This window comes from Heterocephalus glaber, unplaced genomic scaffold (assembly GCF_053883595.1).
Source record: "Heterocephalus glaber isolate CG9 unplaced genomic scaffold, H.glaber_assembly_v1.0 deba00001579, whole genome shotgun sequence".
Classification (NCBI taxonomy): domain Eukaryota; kingdom Metazoa; phylum Chordata; class Mammalia; order Rodentia; family Bathyergidae; genus Heterocephalus; species Heterocephalus glaber.
Genome location: NW_028258360.1, coordinates 11529321 through 11544753, shown reverse-complemented (window position 1 = coordinate 11544753; position 15433 = coordinate 11529321). Strand labels below are relative to the sequence as shown.

Sequence of the window (15433 nt, the reverse complement as noted above, 5' to 3'; positions counted from 1 at the left end):
GTGTGGGCAGTGACTCAGAGGCAAGTAGCAAGGCAGATGGCTAGGGCCACTTTCCTGTCTGGCCTTGTGGCCGCCGGGGCTGTGAAGCAGAGCAGCCTTAACTGCAAAGCCCCGTTCACGGAGAAAGTGGCTGCACTGGGCGGACCCAGGCTCACTGTGCGGCCTTCGAGGACCTGTGTGGGCACTGGGGGCCACGACCAGGCACTCAGGGGCACACTCTTCCCTCGTGGGCCTGGGGGAGGTAGCCGCCTGCTGCCCTCTTTTCCAGGGACCCCAACACCATCTTCCGAGGGAACTCGCTGGCCTCCAAGTGCATCGATGAAACGATGAAGCTGGCGGGCATGCACTACCTGCAGGTTGCCCTGAAGCCCGCCATCGAGGAGGTGAGCGCCATCATGTGTCCTGGCCACGGGTGTCTCTGTGACAGGCAGGGAGAGCGCCACATGGCTGTCCCACCACCCAGAGCCATTAAAAAACGAAAAAACCTTGTCATTCTGCTAAAGAGGGAAGGACCTGCAAGGAAGACCAGATTCTTCCAGAGACCTCTCCCACGCGCAGTGGGTCCCTGCATGTCCGCGTGCTGGGGCTGTCCTGTCCAGGGCAGTGGCTGTCTGCTGCATCCCGGCCATGCAAGTCCTTCCCAAAACACGTGACAACCCTCACCTGACCCTTGTTGGCACCTAGCCAGGCCGTGTCCCCAGAACAGTTTTGTGACAAGCAGGCTCTTTGCAAATTTAAAATGACATCCTGGTTTGACCTGTGGGAAACTCTGAAGTAAAAATATAATAAAAGCTGTCCAGGGGGCCGGGGATTTAGCTCAGAGGTGCCGCCCCCTGCATCGCAAGCGCAAGGTCCCGAGTTCGATCCCCGGTGCCAAAAAAAAAAAGCTGCCTGGGCATGGAGGCCGAGGCAGGAGGATCACAAGTTCGAGGCCGGGCTGGGCAAATAGCAAGACTCTGACTCAAAATAAAGCGGAAACAAACAAAAAGGGCCAGGGATGTAGCTCAGGGGTAGAGCAGTAGCCAGCTCCTTAGGCTTCATGAAGCTTGGCCGCAGCAGACCCAGGCAAGCTGGTCTCCGGAAGTCCTGCCTGCTGTGAGGAGCGCTGTGCCTCCCAAGCTCGGCCCTCCCGGCAGCCTGCGACGTGGGGACCAGGCCGGGGCCACAGTGCAAACTGTGCAGACCTTACCTGCCCTCCTAGATATGCCAGAGCCACCGGCCCTGTGAGATTGACCCTGTGAAGTTGAAGGACGGTGAGAACCTCGAGAACAACATGGTGAGGCCCCCGCTGTGCTCCAGCCTGGGCTGCATGGGCGCTGTCCCCAGGTCCCGGGGGTGGGGACAGCTGCGAGGGGCCCCTGTCCGGCCTGGTCCTGAGCCCGGCCACCTACTTCCCTCCCACCAGTGCTCCCCACAAGGGCCAGGCTGAGTTGAGAGGCAGAGTTCCTTGCTCAAAGCAAGTGAGGGGCAGGTGGCGTGCCGTTTTCCAGGATGGTAAACTGAGGCCAGCATGCCCCAAGGTATTGCTCGTGTCCCCCACCTACATCCTGCAGGTCAGGCATACTGCTCACACCTTTTGGCAGAAGCACAGACCTCTGCCCTAGGGCACATCCTGGTAGATCTCAGTCCATTCTCAGATGTCGGCTGGCAGGAGAGGACTGCAGGCTTTCCGGCCCTGGTGGTGGTGTACATCATGGGCTGGCTATTGTGGCTGCTCAGGGTGCCTCTTAAAGGGAGGGCGACCTTCACTGTCATGAGGTCCATCCCTGGGAGTGTCTGCTCTCAGCCTGGCACTCCTCACCCCAGGGAATCAGCTCCCAATCCCTGTCCCATCCCAGGAGAACCTGCGGCAGTATGTGGACCGCATCTTCACCGTCATCACCACGTCTGGGGTCAGCTGCCCCACTGTCATGTGCGACATCTTCTTCTCGCTGCGGGAGGCAGCTGCTAAGCGCTTCCAGGGTGAGCACCCCCATCCCCAGCCACTCTGCCCCACCCACCCCTCCCCAGCAGGCACCCACAGCACCCCCATTCTAGGACTGGGTGCTTCTGACAGCACCCTTCCACATATCCCCAGCAGTGATCTCGGGGCCACTGAGCTCCCTCATGACCTCATCAAGAAGAGGAGGCCCTCAGGGACAATCCTTCACCCTGCCCGGAGCCCTGAGCACTGGGAAAGGAGAGCACCCAGAACCCCCTTCCTGGGAAGCAGATGATCCCCGCATGTGTGGATCCCTCAAATCCCAAGCCCCTACCCTGCATGGACCCTGCAAAACCCTCCACCCCACATGAACAGACCCCTGCAGTGCCCATGGCATGGGGTAGTGGGAGGCAGTGCCTAAGAACAAACAAGTACTAACACTGCCCTGTTAGCCCAGATGAGAGCCGAGCATCCAATAGGAGGGCCTGAGAGTGAGGCCGAGTGTGTGATTCCCCTGCACAGGGCACCCCATGCGGACAGCAGTGAGAGAGATAGAGACAGGATACAGGATAGATGCAGAGACAGACACAGAGAGACAGCCGGACAGTTACAGAGACAGAAGAGGTGGAGGCACAGAGGTAGATACAGGGACAGGTACGCACACAGACAGCTGGATAGAAGATACAGAAACAGGTAGAGACAAAGACAGATGGAGGGAAATGGAGCCAGACAGAACCGGTGGCTGGCTTCTCCGTGAGGCCCCAGGAGCTGGGTGAAGTTGCAGAGCCCCTGGCGGCTGTGCTGCGTCCCCGGTGCAAGCGCCGTCCTCTGCTGGCAGACGACCTGGATGTCAGGTATACGGCAGTGAGCAGCTTCATCTTCCTGCGGTTCTTCGCACCCGCCATCCTATCCCCCAACCTCTTCCAGCTGACACCGCACCATACGGTAAGTGGTGAGCCCCATGCGCAGTGGTTCTACACCAGCCAGCCCTGTACCCTAGCTGATCCTGCACCAGCCAGCCCCATATACCAGCCAGTGCTACACCAGCCCTCTCTGTGAAACAACTGGTCCTATACCAGCTGGCCTCATCAACTGGGAAGGCTTCACCTAGCCAGTCCTTGTGAACTAGTCAGTCTTCCTAAACCTGTTAGCCCCGATGAGCGTGCTAAGCCTGTAAACTAGTCAGGCCTTCACAGCCAAGCCTGTAAACCACTGAGTCCTTACTAGTGAGCCCTCCTCAGCCTGCCAGCAGGCTGGTCCCAGCCGGGTCTCTACAGAGCCAGTGGCAGGTGGAGAAAGGTGGGTGTGAGCCTCTGACCACCTCAAGCCTCCTGCGGGTGGTTTAGCAGCCTTTCAGCCCTAACACCCACTTGCTGCTAGATGGATCAGTGCTGTTTAAATAACAGTTCTACCGTCTGGCCAGGGCCATGGTGTCTGGTCACTATTACTGCACCCTCCCTCCTGCCATAAAAACACTGCACCCCTGTGACCCGTGCACATTGACTCATCAGTCCCTGAGCCCCTTCCATGTGTCAGGCTCCGTCCAGGGCTGGGCAGCCTCGTGGGGCTGCCATTCTGCTGGTGACAGAGGCCACATCACAGACGTGTGTGTGAGGTGGCCACAGGTGGGAGGGGACAGCTGAGGAAGAAGGGCCATGAAAATGGCTCATCTGTGGGGACAGCAGAGAAATGTCTCCAGCAGGGAAGACTCGGGACTCCATGGGTGCTTCCAGCTTTAGATTCCCCTTTGTGTCCCAGGCGGGAGGCTGAGCTCTTGGTACAGGGAACCGTGAGACTCCCTGAAATGCTGGTCGCAGCCTGAGTGAGACCCGGCCCAGGACTGGGTCCTTCCAGGTCCAGGCTCATGTGTTTATCCACTGCTTGCAGAGCTTGTGCGTGTGCCGTGGCAGCTTCTAGATGCCTCGCTCTTTCTGTCCTCTGCACTTCTGAGACTGACCATGCATTCCTGTAGCTGGAACAAAGCCCGCATTTCCCTTTCCATCTCTGGCAGGACCCACAGACGTCCAGAACCCTAACGCTCATCTCCAAGACAATCCAGACTCTGGGCAGCCTGTCTAAGTCCAAGTCTGTAAGTCTGTGTTCATCATGTTCTCTTTATAGCATCGAAGCCCAATATGCTCCAACTGCCTAGAAAGGGGACGGCGAGGGTAAAGTAAAAGACAAGAGAGACTTGCACAGTTTCAAAGTGTATGGGGTGCCGGCAGGTCGGTGCCTCAGAGTGGGCGAAGACCGAGCCTCTCCACGCCAGCCAGCACTTATTGGGTCCACACAATGATCAGAGGCAGTATCCGGTGACTTAGGGTGACTGAGGGAGGGCGCAGCAGAGGTCTTCTGCCTGATCCTATGTTGATGCAAATCTCAGGCTGATGAGGGCGGAGAGGGGAGAGTTCCACACGCAGGCCAGGCGCAGGCGGGATGAGTTGAGCTGATAAGGAACGCCTCCCCCAGGTGAAACCTTTCTCTTCTGTGTTACTTACTACTGGGTTCTCAGGGAACCAGGATGTCTTCAGCTGATGGTATCTTGCCTTTGAGCTCCACAGCTTCACAGACCGTTGAGGCCTCAGCTGTGACCGGAGGCAAAACAGAGTCAGCCTTAGACAGCTATACTCATACTTTAATTAGGAAATGATTTCTCCCCAAAATTTATGTAGAAATGCTCCCGACATTTAGGAACCTGGTTTTGTTTATGTCTTCAGAAACTATAAATGCAATGCCTCTCACATGGGAAAGGTCCTATGTTCAGCGCAGTTATATGAATAAAGGGCATAATGAAAAGCAGGACCCCACTCTGCTCCAGGAGCTTGAGAAGCAGAGCATTCTAGTACCTGCCTGCCCTTTGGAGGCCACGGAGACAGAGACAGTGCTCGCCCATGCGGGGCACTGGCTCTGGAGGGCACAGGCCTGGTGCTCAGCATGCTGGGAATGCTGGTCCCCTGACTTTTCTCTGTGGCTTGAGCGGTGGCTGAGCCTCCTTGGTACTTGTTTTAAGCGGCTTTGCTGCACCCTGCAGCAGCCCAGGAGGGCTGTGCTTGGGTGTAGACCTGGGGCTGGCCGGCAGCTGGCTTCACTGTCCAGCGTCTACTTCCTGGGCAGGGGAGGCTGAGCCCCCTCACCCTTGAGTGAGAACTCTGCATTTCCCTTCTATCGTAACCCACCCAGACCAAGTGCTGGTGCTGGAGGGCCAGGGATCCCTTGAGGGTTGGCTGGGGCCTTCTGCTTCCAGGGCCCGGGTGTTTTCCCAAGAACAGGCCCAATGACCTGAGCATTGTCCGGCATGGGCAGCAGGTCTCTTGGGTGGAGCCGAGGCTGCCCTTGCACCCTGACTGTCCAGGGCAGGCCGAGGCTCCCTGTCACCCTTCAGGAATATGTTAGGACAGGTGGGCAGGTGCCCACAGGACGGTGCCCACCTCCTCTGCTCTCTGGCACCTGGAACAGGGAGAGCCAGGAACCGGCCACAGACGAGCAGGTTCCTCTGGTCAGCGTGAGAACAGCTGGGCGAGGTCTTGGGCAGGCCATCATGCAGCCCACCTGGTCCTGGGGCTGGAGACCCGTGACTGTGCCAGACCGGGTCTGCACAGGGCCCTTCTCGGTTCCTGTCTGAGCCCACACAGGGCCCCTGTGGTGCTCACAGGAATGGTGGCTTGAGGTCTTCACTGAGCCCCTGAATGCACCGTGGCATATGGGAGATGGAGTGCCCTTCCCCTTCCCCTCTCCCAGCTGCCCTCCAGCCTTGGGCAGAACGTGGGCAGAGGCTTCAGAGCCTGGATGTCACTGTGGGCCCAGACATGTGCTGGGTCCTCGGTACCAGGGTCTCTGGCACGGATACCCCATCCTGTGTCCTCAAGGCTGCTTCACATGTTGGGCTCAGGCCGAAACCTCTGGGGTTCCCCACCACCTGAGCCTCCATCTGATGGTTTGGGCTTGTTGCAGCCCAAACCGAGAGAGTGTTCAGGTCTGGGCCATGAGCCAGAAGCTGCTCCCAGTCACCGGGTGACCATCTCATTGTAGGCCAGTTTCAAGGAGTCGTATATGGCTACATTCTATGAGTTCTTCAATGAGCAGAAGTATGCTGATGCCGTGAAAAATGTGAGTACGTCGTGTTGGCAGACATCAGCGTGTACCTGGCTCGAGTCCAGGCAAGACCATGGGTCGTGAGGACCTTTGCAGTGTTCAGTGTGTGTCTTGGGCATGGGCCCCGCACCGGCTGTTCTGAGGTTTCTCATCTTGCTGTGTCTGGGGAGAGGGGCTTCCAGGCTTACAGTTCTGCTCCTCTCCTGTTCCCAGGACCCAGGGCAGCCCTAGGCAGTGACTGAAGGAAGGGTTGGCACTCACAGCAGCCTGCAGTTGATGGCAGGCATCCAAGCAAGGCACTGGCGGTAGACAGAGGGGCTGGGAGTGGTGGCTCCTGGTGGTCCTGCCAGCCAGTCCTGCCACCCCACTGAGGCTCTCCTGGGCTACCTGGAGCAGGCAGGTGGCTCCCTGGCACTGGCTCATTGCTGGAAGCCTCTCTGCAGGTCCCAGCAGGTGCAAGAGACCCAGCAGGACAGGGCTGGCGTGAGCTGATCCCTGGAGACAGATGCAGGCCCTTCGGGGGCCACACATGTCCTACCCTACCATCAGAGCAAGTGACCTTCAGAGCCCGACTGACGGTCTGGTTTCCTCCCAACTTTAGTTCTTGGATTTGATTTCATCCTCTGGGAGAAGGGACCCCAGGAGTATAGAGCAGCCCATCCTGCTGAAAGAAGGGTAAGGTGGGGCTGCTGAGTGGGCAGGGGGGCACAGAGCCTCCACCTTGAGCCCCAGGGTGCCCTGTCAGCCCTGTGCCCTTCCCACAGGTTCATGATTAAGAGGGCACAAGGAAGGAAACGATTTGGGATGAAGAATTTCAAGAAGAGGTGGTTTCGCTTGACCAACCACGAATTTACCTACCAGAAGAGCAAAGGTGACCGTGAGGGTCCCCCTGAGTCCTGTGTGTCTTCCTCAGGGCCCGGTCAGGTGGACTCTGCTCTTGGGGAGGTGGGACAGGAGGGCGGTGTGGCCTCAGGCATACAGCACTCTGCAGAGTCCGCAGGACGGGGGCTTCCCCACAGATCTGAGTGCAGCCTGGCTGTGGGACGTCTCCTCTGCCACCTACGCCATGGTCCTAGAGGGAGTGCCCCTTTATCCTGCTGCTCCTTCACGCGGCTGGGGTGCAACATCAACTGGGAGGGAGAGCTGCCCAGAGCAAGGCACCTTCTTTTCTTGCTTTCCCTGGGGCTCCACACAGTCTGAGGGTTGCTTGCCTGGCTTAGCGTGGCCATCTCTCCGCAGAAGCCGGCCACAGACAGCCTGAGGCCAGTCATGGGGCAGTGGTGGGGATGGGCGGATGGAGTGCTGGACTGCTTTCCCCGCTGGGGAGTGGCTTCCCCACATGCAGTGCAGGCCGCCTTCCTGAGCTCATCATGGGTTGAGGACAGGTCTGCTTCCTGCCTCAGGCACCAGGGCCGAGTGTGTGGGCCTGTGCTCTGGGACCCGGGCCTCCGCCCTAGAGCCTGGGCCTCAGCTTCCTGGCCTCCCTTCATGGCTAGGAGAGGGGCTCCGACAGACATCCAGATGCTTGGGGAGCAGAGCACTGAGGGCCCTCTCTGCGCAGGAGACCAGCCCCTCTGCTACATCCCCATCGAGAACATCCTGGCTGTGGAGAGGCTGGAGGAGGAGTCCTTCAGGATGAAAAATGTGAGTGCCAGTCTGCCTGGCCCCTCCTCTTTCCCCAGGCCTGGGCGCCTAACCTGCCGGGACACTGGGCCAAGTTCCAAGAGGGCTCTCCTGCAGGTTCCTGGGGGGTCAAGGACCCTCCTGTGCCAGCCAGTGTTCCATCACTGTGATGAAATACCTGAGGCTATCAGTGTGTAAGGAGGAAAGGGTTATTTTGCTTCTGGTTTCAGAGGCTCTCATATGTGGTTCTTGACCCCATCGGGTTGGGCGGAATGAGGCAGCACCTCAAGGGTGTCAGGTGGAGCAAACTTGCTCATCGCATAACAGCAGGGAGGCAAAAGAAAGACAGGAAGAGGCTGAGATCCCAGTGTCCCCTCAAGGGCACATCCCCAGTGACCTGAGTCCCCCACTCGACCCCCGCCTAAAGGGTCCACTCCTCCTGACACTGCCAGCCACAAAACATGGGCCTGGGGATCCATCAGGGTCCAGATGGTAGCCTGCCCCAGCCCCAAACGCGTGTGTCCATGTCACAACTCAAGTTCCGTTTCTCAGGTCCCCAAAGTCTCAGCATTTCCGTATTGCCCAGAAGTCCAAGTTCAGAGTCACTCAAGGCAAACCCCTAACTGTGAACACCGAAGAAGAAAGTCACATACTTCCCAGATAAACATTCCCATTCCAAAAAGGAGGAAAGGAAAATAGCAAGAAGGAATCACCGCAAAGCAAGGCCAGAACCCAGTAGGACAGGCATTTGGTCCTGTAGCTCCATGTCCAGCAGCCAGACCCTCTGGTGAGATGTGAGCTTGAGGGCTTAGCGGCCCTGCTGCTGTGTCCTTGCTGCCCATGGCCCTGACGGCCTCCCTTGTCACTACCTGCAGCTTTCCTCAGCCTGTATTCCGAATTCCTGACATCTCCAGCTCCCTGCTGGCTCCATTACAGCCCTGGCTTCACCCCACAGCTTAGTGCATCCCACCCTCGGGGTCCCTCTCCAGGGCTTCTGACCCTGCCACATGTTGCCAGACTTCCCAAACTCTCCCTGCAGTCTACAGACAACCCACCGCCTCACGGTGCTTGCATTCTGCATTCCTGCGAAACAGGCATTCTGTGGACAAATCCTAGGTCTGCCACCAGTCCAAGCAGTAGCAGGGTCCTCGTGGACCACAGCTGCAGAGGTCTGCAAATGCTTGGGTGACTAAACGTGGGAAAAAGAGTAGCAGCGAAAGAATTCCCGGGAAAACAATTCCCCAGGCGCCCAGGGCTGTCTTCTGAAACAAAAGTCATTGAACCTGCAGTAGGTGGGGTCTTGTTGATTTCTGAGATGCCATCAAGGCATCTTTTCTGTTGTCCCAGGGCCGAGGACCTGGCTTCATTTCAGTGTGTTCATGGTGCTCATCTCTTTCACATCTGTACCCTCCTTAGGTGGAACTTTACATGGGCTTCTTTTCTGGCCAAACTACACGTTTATCAAATCATTCTTCTCTGCTTTTTGCTCCCAATCCTCACTATAAATCTGATCAAAGCAACCACCAATACCCATGCCACTGCCTGAGAGTTATGCTGCTTTGATTTAACCAGTGATGGCGAACCTTTTAGAGCTCCCAGTGATGACAAACAGCCCACTGCGGCACAAGTGCCACAGGTTCACCACCCCTGAACTGGACATCAGCTCGAAATCCAGTCTCACAGGGAGGCTCACTGCCTGGACAAAATGTAGACAAGTTCTTTGCTGGAAGGTAGCAGGAACAGCTTCTAGTTCAGTTCTCCACAGAACATCCCTATCTGAAACCTCCTGAGCCCAGTCCACTGTCGAACTCCTGTCAGCCTTCTGGCCTTTGCTTCAGAACCACCACCACCAGGCTCCCCTTGCAGGGCTCTCTAGTGCTCATCTCCAAACCTTCCCAAACTGCTCAGCAAACCAGTCCCAGCAGCTTCTAAACCGCATGATCAGGTACAGTCACAGCAACAGCCCCTTTCTAGGTACCAGTTTTCTGTGTTAGCTTTAAAAAGAAGACCATATTGTTGACCCCTGCAGTGAGATTCCGTCTCCAGTGAGAGAATACAATGCAAGCCGAGGAGGAGAGAGAACAAAGCCACAGACACAGAGTTGAGAGCAGAAGTGGGGTCTTGGGCTGATCTAAACTGCTCTGGCCAGCAAAGACAAAAGGCACTGAGGACATCCAGTGTTTCCTCACAACAAGCGTGGGAGTAGGGGAGGAGGAGGCGTGGTGACAGCAGATATGCAAGCAGGATTGTAAAAGGGAGGCACTGCTTATCTTGCTTAGAGCAAATGAGTCCTGGGACTGGGGTGCAAACCAGCAACCCATCAATCAGGTCAGCGAGAAGCCATGATTCAGGGGAAAGGGTTTTGATTGGGGTCAAGGCGAACTCAGCAGAGCCCTGCCACTTCACCAACCGGGTGTTAGGTCTCCAGGGCCGCCCCGGGCGGGGGGGGCAGGTTACACTTACCCAGTCCGCCTTCCGACAGCCCATTTGTGTCACACAGGGCTTTGGTCTGACTCCTAATATAAAACAATATAGCTGAATTATGGAAAACAAGAAGCCTGTGCCGCTAATAGCCTGCTAGTACTGGGCAGGGCCATCTGCTGTAAGCTTTCTGTCACTGTAACAAAATACCCAAGAAAATCAACTTACAAGGCAGAAGAACTCCTTAAAGGACACCAGAAATAGGTTCTGGGATTTCTTTTTAAAGAATTTTTCCTTTCATAGAATTTTGAACTTAGAGACAAGGGACCTCACGAACCCTTCCCAGCTTCCGTTCTGTGCCACTTGCTGGCCACCTCTCTCTCTCTCTCTGTGATGTCCATGCCCTTTCTGAACTAATGCTGGTGCCATGTTGCCATGAGCCCATGGTCTTCACCTGTGGCCATTGCCCAGGGTTCCTGCTCCTCCAAGGCCAGAGCTGGCTCAGCCCAGGCTGCATTTCTGTCATCCCCTTGGTCCAGGACCTTCTGCCACATTTTCCCATGGCTTATGGCCTTGGTGTGGGCTGGTTTTGGTCCTGGTCACAGGAGGGTTATCCAGTGGCTGTCGCTTGGTTTTGCTTCTGAGCAGACGGCCCAGTGAGGGTCCCGCCCGGGACAGTGGTCCAGACGCTACCCCTGGAGATGGCAGCCATGAGCATACCCTGGAGCCTGATGTGCACATGGGGTTGCGCAGTATGCAAGGTGGCACTCCTGGGCTCTGAGGACCTGGGAACCGGAGTCAGGACTCCCCACATCCCTCTATCCTCAGAGAGGCCGCCAAAGCAGCCCTGATTTCCAGTCTCCCCAATACCCTGGCGACAATCCTGGGGCCCTGATCTGCCTGCCGCCCTAACCCCATGCTCCTCTAAGATCACCTGACCTGCACGCCCAGGAGCTCCGTGCTTGCTGTCCCTGCTGCCCCAGACTGAGGAGCTCATCCTTTCTGACGGCAGCTGGAAGACTGAGCCTGTCCGGCCTGTCTTCCACTCAGCCCCTGAAATCTGTGTCCACCCTGGTTGTTCTGTGGCAGTGTGTCCCCAGGATAACACCAGGCACCCAGGAGTGTTTGCTGAATGAAAAATAAACAGCAAAGGCAGTGGGGCCCTGAGAAGCCTCAGGAGGAGGCAGCGCCTGGTGTGAGGAGGAGGAGCCTGGAGTGAGAGCAGCAGGCACCCTGAGGCTGGGGTGTAGGGTAGCCAGGAGGGGTGGGCGGATGAGCTTGGAAGCCCAAGAAATAAGCCCATGTGGCTGATACCAGCCTGCCTGGGGACCACCAGTTGCTCATCTGCTGATGGAGGCCCCTAACGCTACAGGACAGGATGTGCCCACCAGGGTGACCCGGACAGGCCTCCTGAGCTCTGCCCTCCTGCACCTACAGCACCCCATGTGCCAGGGTGCAGACAACCCTGTCCCATCTGGAGCACAGCCCACTATCCACCTGGCCCAAGGGGGCAGGCATCCCCCACCTCCCAGCTCCCTCCTCTGGTACTTGAGGGCCAGCATAGTGGCCTCAGGGCCTGTCCAGCCTTGGCATCCCCTTGGAGGTGGTGATGCAGCCCAGCCCGTGGCCCTGGTGGCCCTGAGCTCCTTCCCATCCACAGATGTTCCAGGTCATCCAGCCAGAGCGTGCACTGTACATCCAGGCCAACAACTGTGTGGAGGCCAGGGACTGGATTGATGTCCTCACCAAGGTCAGCCAGCGCAACCAGCAGCGCCTGTCTGTCTACCACCCGTCTGCCTATCTGAATGGCCACTGGCTGTGCTGCAGAGCATCCTCGGACACGGCCGCCGGCTGCTCCCCCTGCACCGGGTAGGCCTCAGCCAGGCATTCATTCAGCATGGGCACTGCAGGGAACCCAGTTGGGGCCCAGGCCCCTCAGGTCCCAGACAATCAGGGTGGTCCTTGTCCTCTCTGAGGAACCCAGCCTGGAGAGCTGTGGTCGCCCTCCCCTGTGCCCCAAGGCTTTGAGGAAATGGACTCCTTCTGAACCTCTTTCCCCATTCCCCTCCATCTTGGGAAGAGAGGTAGAGCCATGTCAGCTTGGCCTCCTGCCAGTCACGGGAGACTCTGTTACCTCTGCCAGGCCTGGTAGGGTGGCCTGGGTGCCCATGCCTTCTCTGTGCCCCTGGGGCTGGAATGTCCTTCCCGAGGCTCAGTGTGACTTGTGCATGCCAGCGGGAGCAGTGGCAGCTTCGCGTGCCAATGCCTGGAGGGGATGTGCATGTGAGTGTCAGTGGGGCTTCATGTCCTGTCACTGAGCCCTCCCTGTGTGCTGGCCTGGGGCCATCGTGTCTGGCTCAAGCATGCAGAATGTGACCCTGGGACAAGTCCCCTGTGCCCTGTCCTCCCCAGAGAGCAGCAGGAGCCCCTGGCCCCCAGGGTGGAGCAGCTGCCCTCAGAGCCCATTCCAGATTGCTCCACTCGGCTCATAACCTTGTGCTGTGGGTCCAAAAGGCCCAGCCCCGGGCTGGACAGTCCTTCCTCACATCCTACCCATGCCCAGAGTCAGCCCACCACTGCCGTGCCCCCAGGCCAGGGTTAGGCTTCATGCGGGTCGCTCCAGCTTCTTTTCTTTCTTCAGTGATCTTCAGAAAGCGCTGTGATGATGAGCACCATTAGGGAAGCATTTTTTCTTTGTGCTTTCTGTGTTGGCAGTGGCCTCCCGGCAAACATCCAGCTGGACATCGATGGAGACCGTGAGATGGAGCGCATCTGCTCGCTGTTCAGCTCCTACATGGGCAAGCTGGAGAAGATGCAGGGTTAGCACATGCGATGCGGGCGTGGCTCCGGGCACACAGGCCCTGAGCAGAGGGGATGCGGAGCTGCAGGCAGCTGCAGGCCTGGTGCAGCATGGTGGGTGGGCCCCACAGCGTCTGGGGAGGAGTCCGTGTGGCAGCAGACCACGTAGGTGATTTTTAGATGGCATTTAACGTGCAACCTCTGGACTGCCAAGTTCTTTAGAGGACTATTTCTTAATCACCTCCCACACCCCAGTGGTATTTTATTCTTTTGTGTTTTCTAGAGAGTGTGTCTGTGTGCGCGCGCGCATGTGGTAGATGTATGGATGCGTGTGTGTGGGCGTGCACAGGTGAGGACGTGGGTGAAGATGTGAGTGCATGTATGAGTACATGTGTGTAACTTAGTGTGTGTCTGACACGTGCGAAAGCATGTGCCTCGTGCACAGCAGTTCCAAATATCTGCATGTTTCAGATGTCTGTGAAACTTTGTCATCCTCCACGTTTAGCTGCTTCACTTGAATACACTTGCCACAGTAATAGCCCCAAGATCTGTAACTCAGGAGTGGCAGACACAACCCCCAAGAGGTGAGGGACTGCACCTGCTCCACGTCTGGTAGGACGACAGCCCGGAGAGCTCAGGTCTGCGATCACAGGTGATGCCTTGGCCTGGCCCGTAGGCCTGGACAGGCCCTGGAGACTGCCTAGAAACACCTTCCTTTCCGTCTCCTGGCCTCACCCTCGGCAGCCCGTGTGTGTGCCTGAGATGCGAGTGCATGCGCCCTGCCTGGGCACCGTGCCGCTGCCCGCTCTCCAGACCCTGCCCAGGCTCAGATCTGACTGGCCGGGGACTTGCTTGGGCTCAGGCATGTGCCTGTGCTGGGGCCGCGGCCGGAAGGGCCGTGTGTGCTCTTCACACAGTCCATGTGTGCGTGTGCCCATGTACACCCAAGCCGTGCCCCACGTGCCACCTGTCTCCAAGGTGCCAAATGCCACAGAGCCACAGCCTGGAGTTCAGTGTGAGACCCGTGGGTACAAGCTCAATGCAGCCAGGATGGGGCAACCCGTGACAGCAGAAGAGGGTGTGATCCGGGGTCTTGGGGAGGCTGAGGCCATCTTGGAAGGCTGTGTGTGGGCCGTGCCGTGCCTGGGGCACCCTTGCACCACAGCGCTGTGCCCCTCGTGCTGTGGCCTTCACTCCTCCCTCTGCCTGGGCTGCCCTCCGTACCCTCCTCACCTTGCTAATGTCTGCCTCCCCATCCCAATAGCCTGGGCTCATCTCTGTCCCTGCAAGTGCAGCTATCTTTGATCTATTCACTTTGGGGATGTTGTGACTTTCTGAGAGCAGTCAGCAGGTCCTGTTCAGCCCAGGGCCTGGAACAAAGGAATTACCAAGTACCTATTTGATGGGTGAATGGGTGAATGGATGCATGGATAGAAGGAGGCCTGGATGGATGGATGGATGGATGGTCAAATGCACAGATCAATGGATGTATGCGCAGGCTAGATGGACAGATAGATGACAGATGGATGGATGGATAGATGGATAGAGGGAGAGATGGGTGAACAGATAGATGGATGAGTGGATAGAACAAGTGAGGGTAGGTGGGTGAGTGGATAAATGGATGATGCATGGATGGTGGATGGGTGAATAGACAGGTGAGTGAGTGGGTAGATAGATGGCTTTCCTTAGCCATGGATAGGTGGATGAATGGATGGATGGACGGACAGATAGATAGGCAGGTGGGTGGGTAGGTGTATAGCTGGGGGTGGATGGATGGATGAACAGGTAGGTAGGTGGGTGGCTGGGTGGACAGGTGGATGATGCATGGATGGATCGGGGTGTGATGGTGGATGATGAATAAGCAAGTGACTGCTTGAATGGGTGGATGGATAGACAGATGCCTTGCCCCAACCATGGGTGGGTGGGTGGGGATGAATAGATGACTGAGCAGATAGATTGGAAAGGGCAGGCAGAGAAGTGGGAACTGTTCTCCCGCCTCACCTTCCTTCCAATAAGAATCATCTTGACAACAAGGGTTCATTGGATGTGGACAGGGCTGCCATCTCAGAGTTCCCTCTCCCTAGGCACCACATCCTACAGGCATGGAGTTGTCTGCAGCACTCAGGTCTGTGCCTGAAGTTTCAGTATTTTCTTGATAGTTTCATTAGAGAGCTGTAGTTGCTTTGAGCCGCTCCATTTGTATCAGCAAACTCTCAACCCATGAGGCACATTCCCATGCAGGGCAGGAAGTGCTTTCCTCTGAAGTCACAGCCTTGGAGTGATGAAGGCTCTGCCTTCCCGGCAGCCTGGGACAATCCCGCCTCTGTGCCTAGCTTTCGCGCTGGTTGGTGAAGCCCCTTGTTCACACCACACTCATCTTTTTATCAGGCAGCTCTTAGCCGCACCATTCGTTCCTCCTTCAGACAGGCTTTCTTGTTTCATTAACAGGGATAGCTGAGGATTTTCCAAATCTTCAATTCTGGTTCCTTTTCCTTAACAACTCCATCTTCAGTGGGTTTCCCCTCCCTGTTTACTGTACGCAGCAGTGCTCCTTCAGCACTGTCCAGCAACCTTCTC

General features: G+C 57.2%; 1 protein-coding gene across 5 annotated transcripts in view; it reads left to right on the top strand.

Moving 5' to 3' along the window:
* The window catches only part of Rasa3 (RAS p21 protein activator 3), a 126403-nt gene that overhangs the window by 107028 nt on the left and 3942 nt on the right, over positions 1-15433 (top strand). For all 5 annotated transcript variants that reach the window (XM_021239342.2, XM_087193190.1, XM_004858478.3 and 2 more), the window contains 11 exons: positions 269-383; positions 1202-1276; positions 1839-1962; positions 2760-2866; positions 3933-4010; positions 5951-6028; positions 6615-6688; positions 6778-6884; positions 7575-7657; positions 11718-11926; positions 12773-12876. In XM_021239342.2, coding sequence (XP_021095001.1) covers positions 269-383; positions 1202-1276; positions 1839-1962; positions 2760-2866; positions 3933-4010; positions 5951-6028; positions 6615-6688; positions 6778-6884; positions 7575-7657; positions 11718-11926; positions 12773-12876 — 1154 coding nt within the window. The remainder of the gene's footprint in view (positions 1-268; positions 384-1201; positions 1277-1838; positions 1963-2759; positions 2867-3932; positions 4011-5950; positions 6029-6614; positions 6689-6777; positions 6885-7574; positions 7658-11717; positions 11927-12772; positions 12877-15433) is intronic.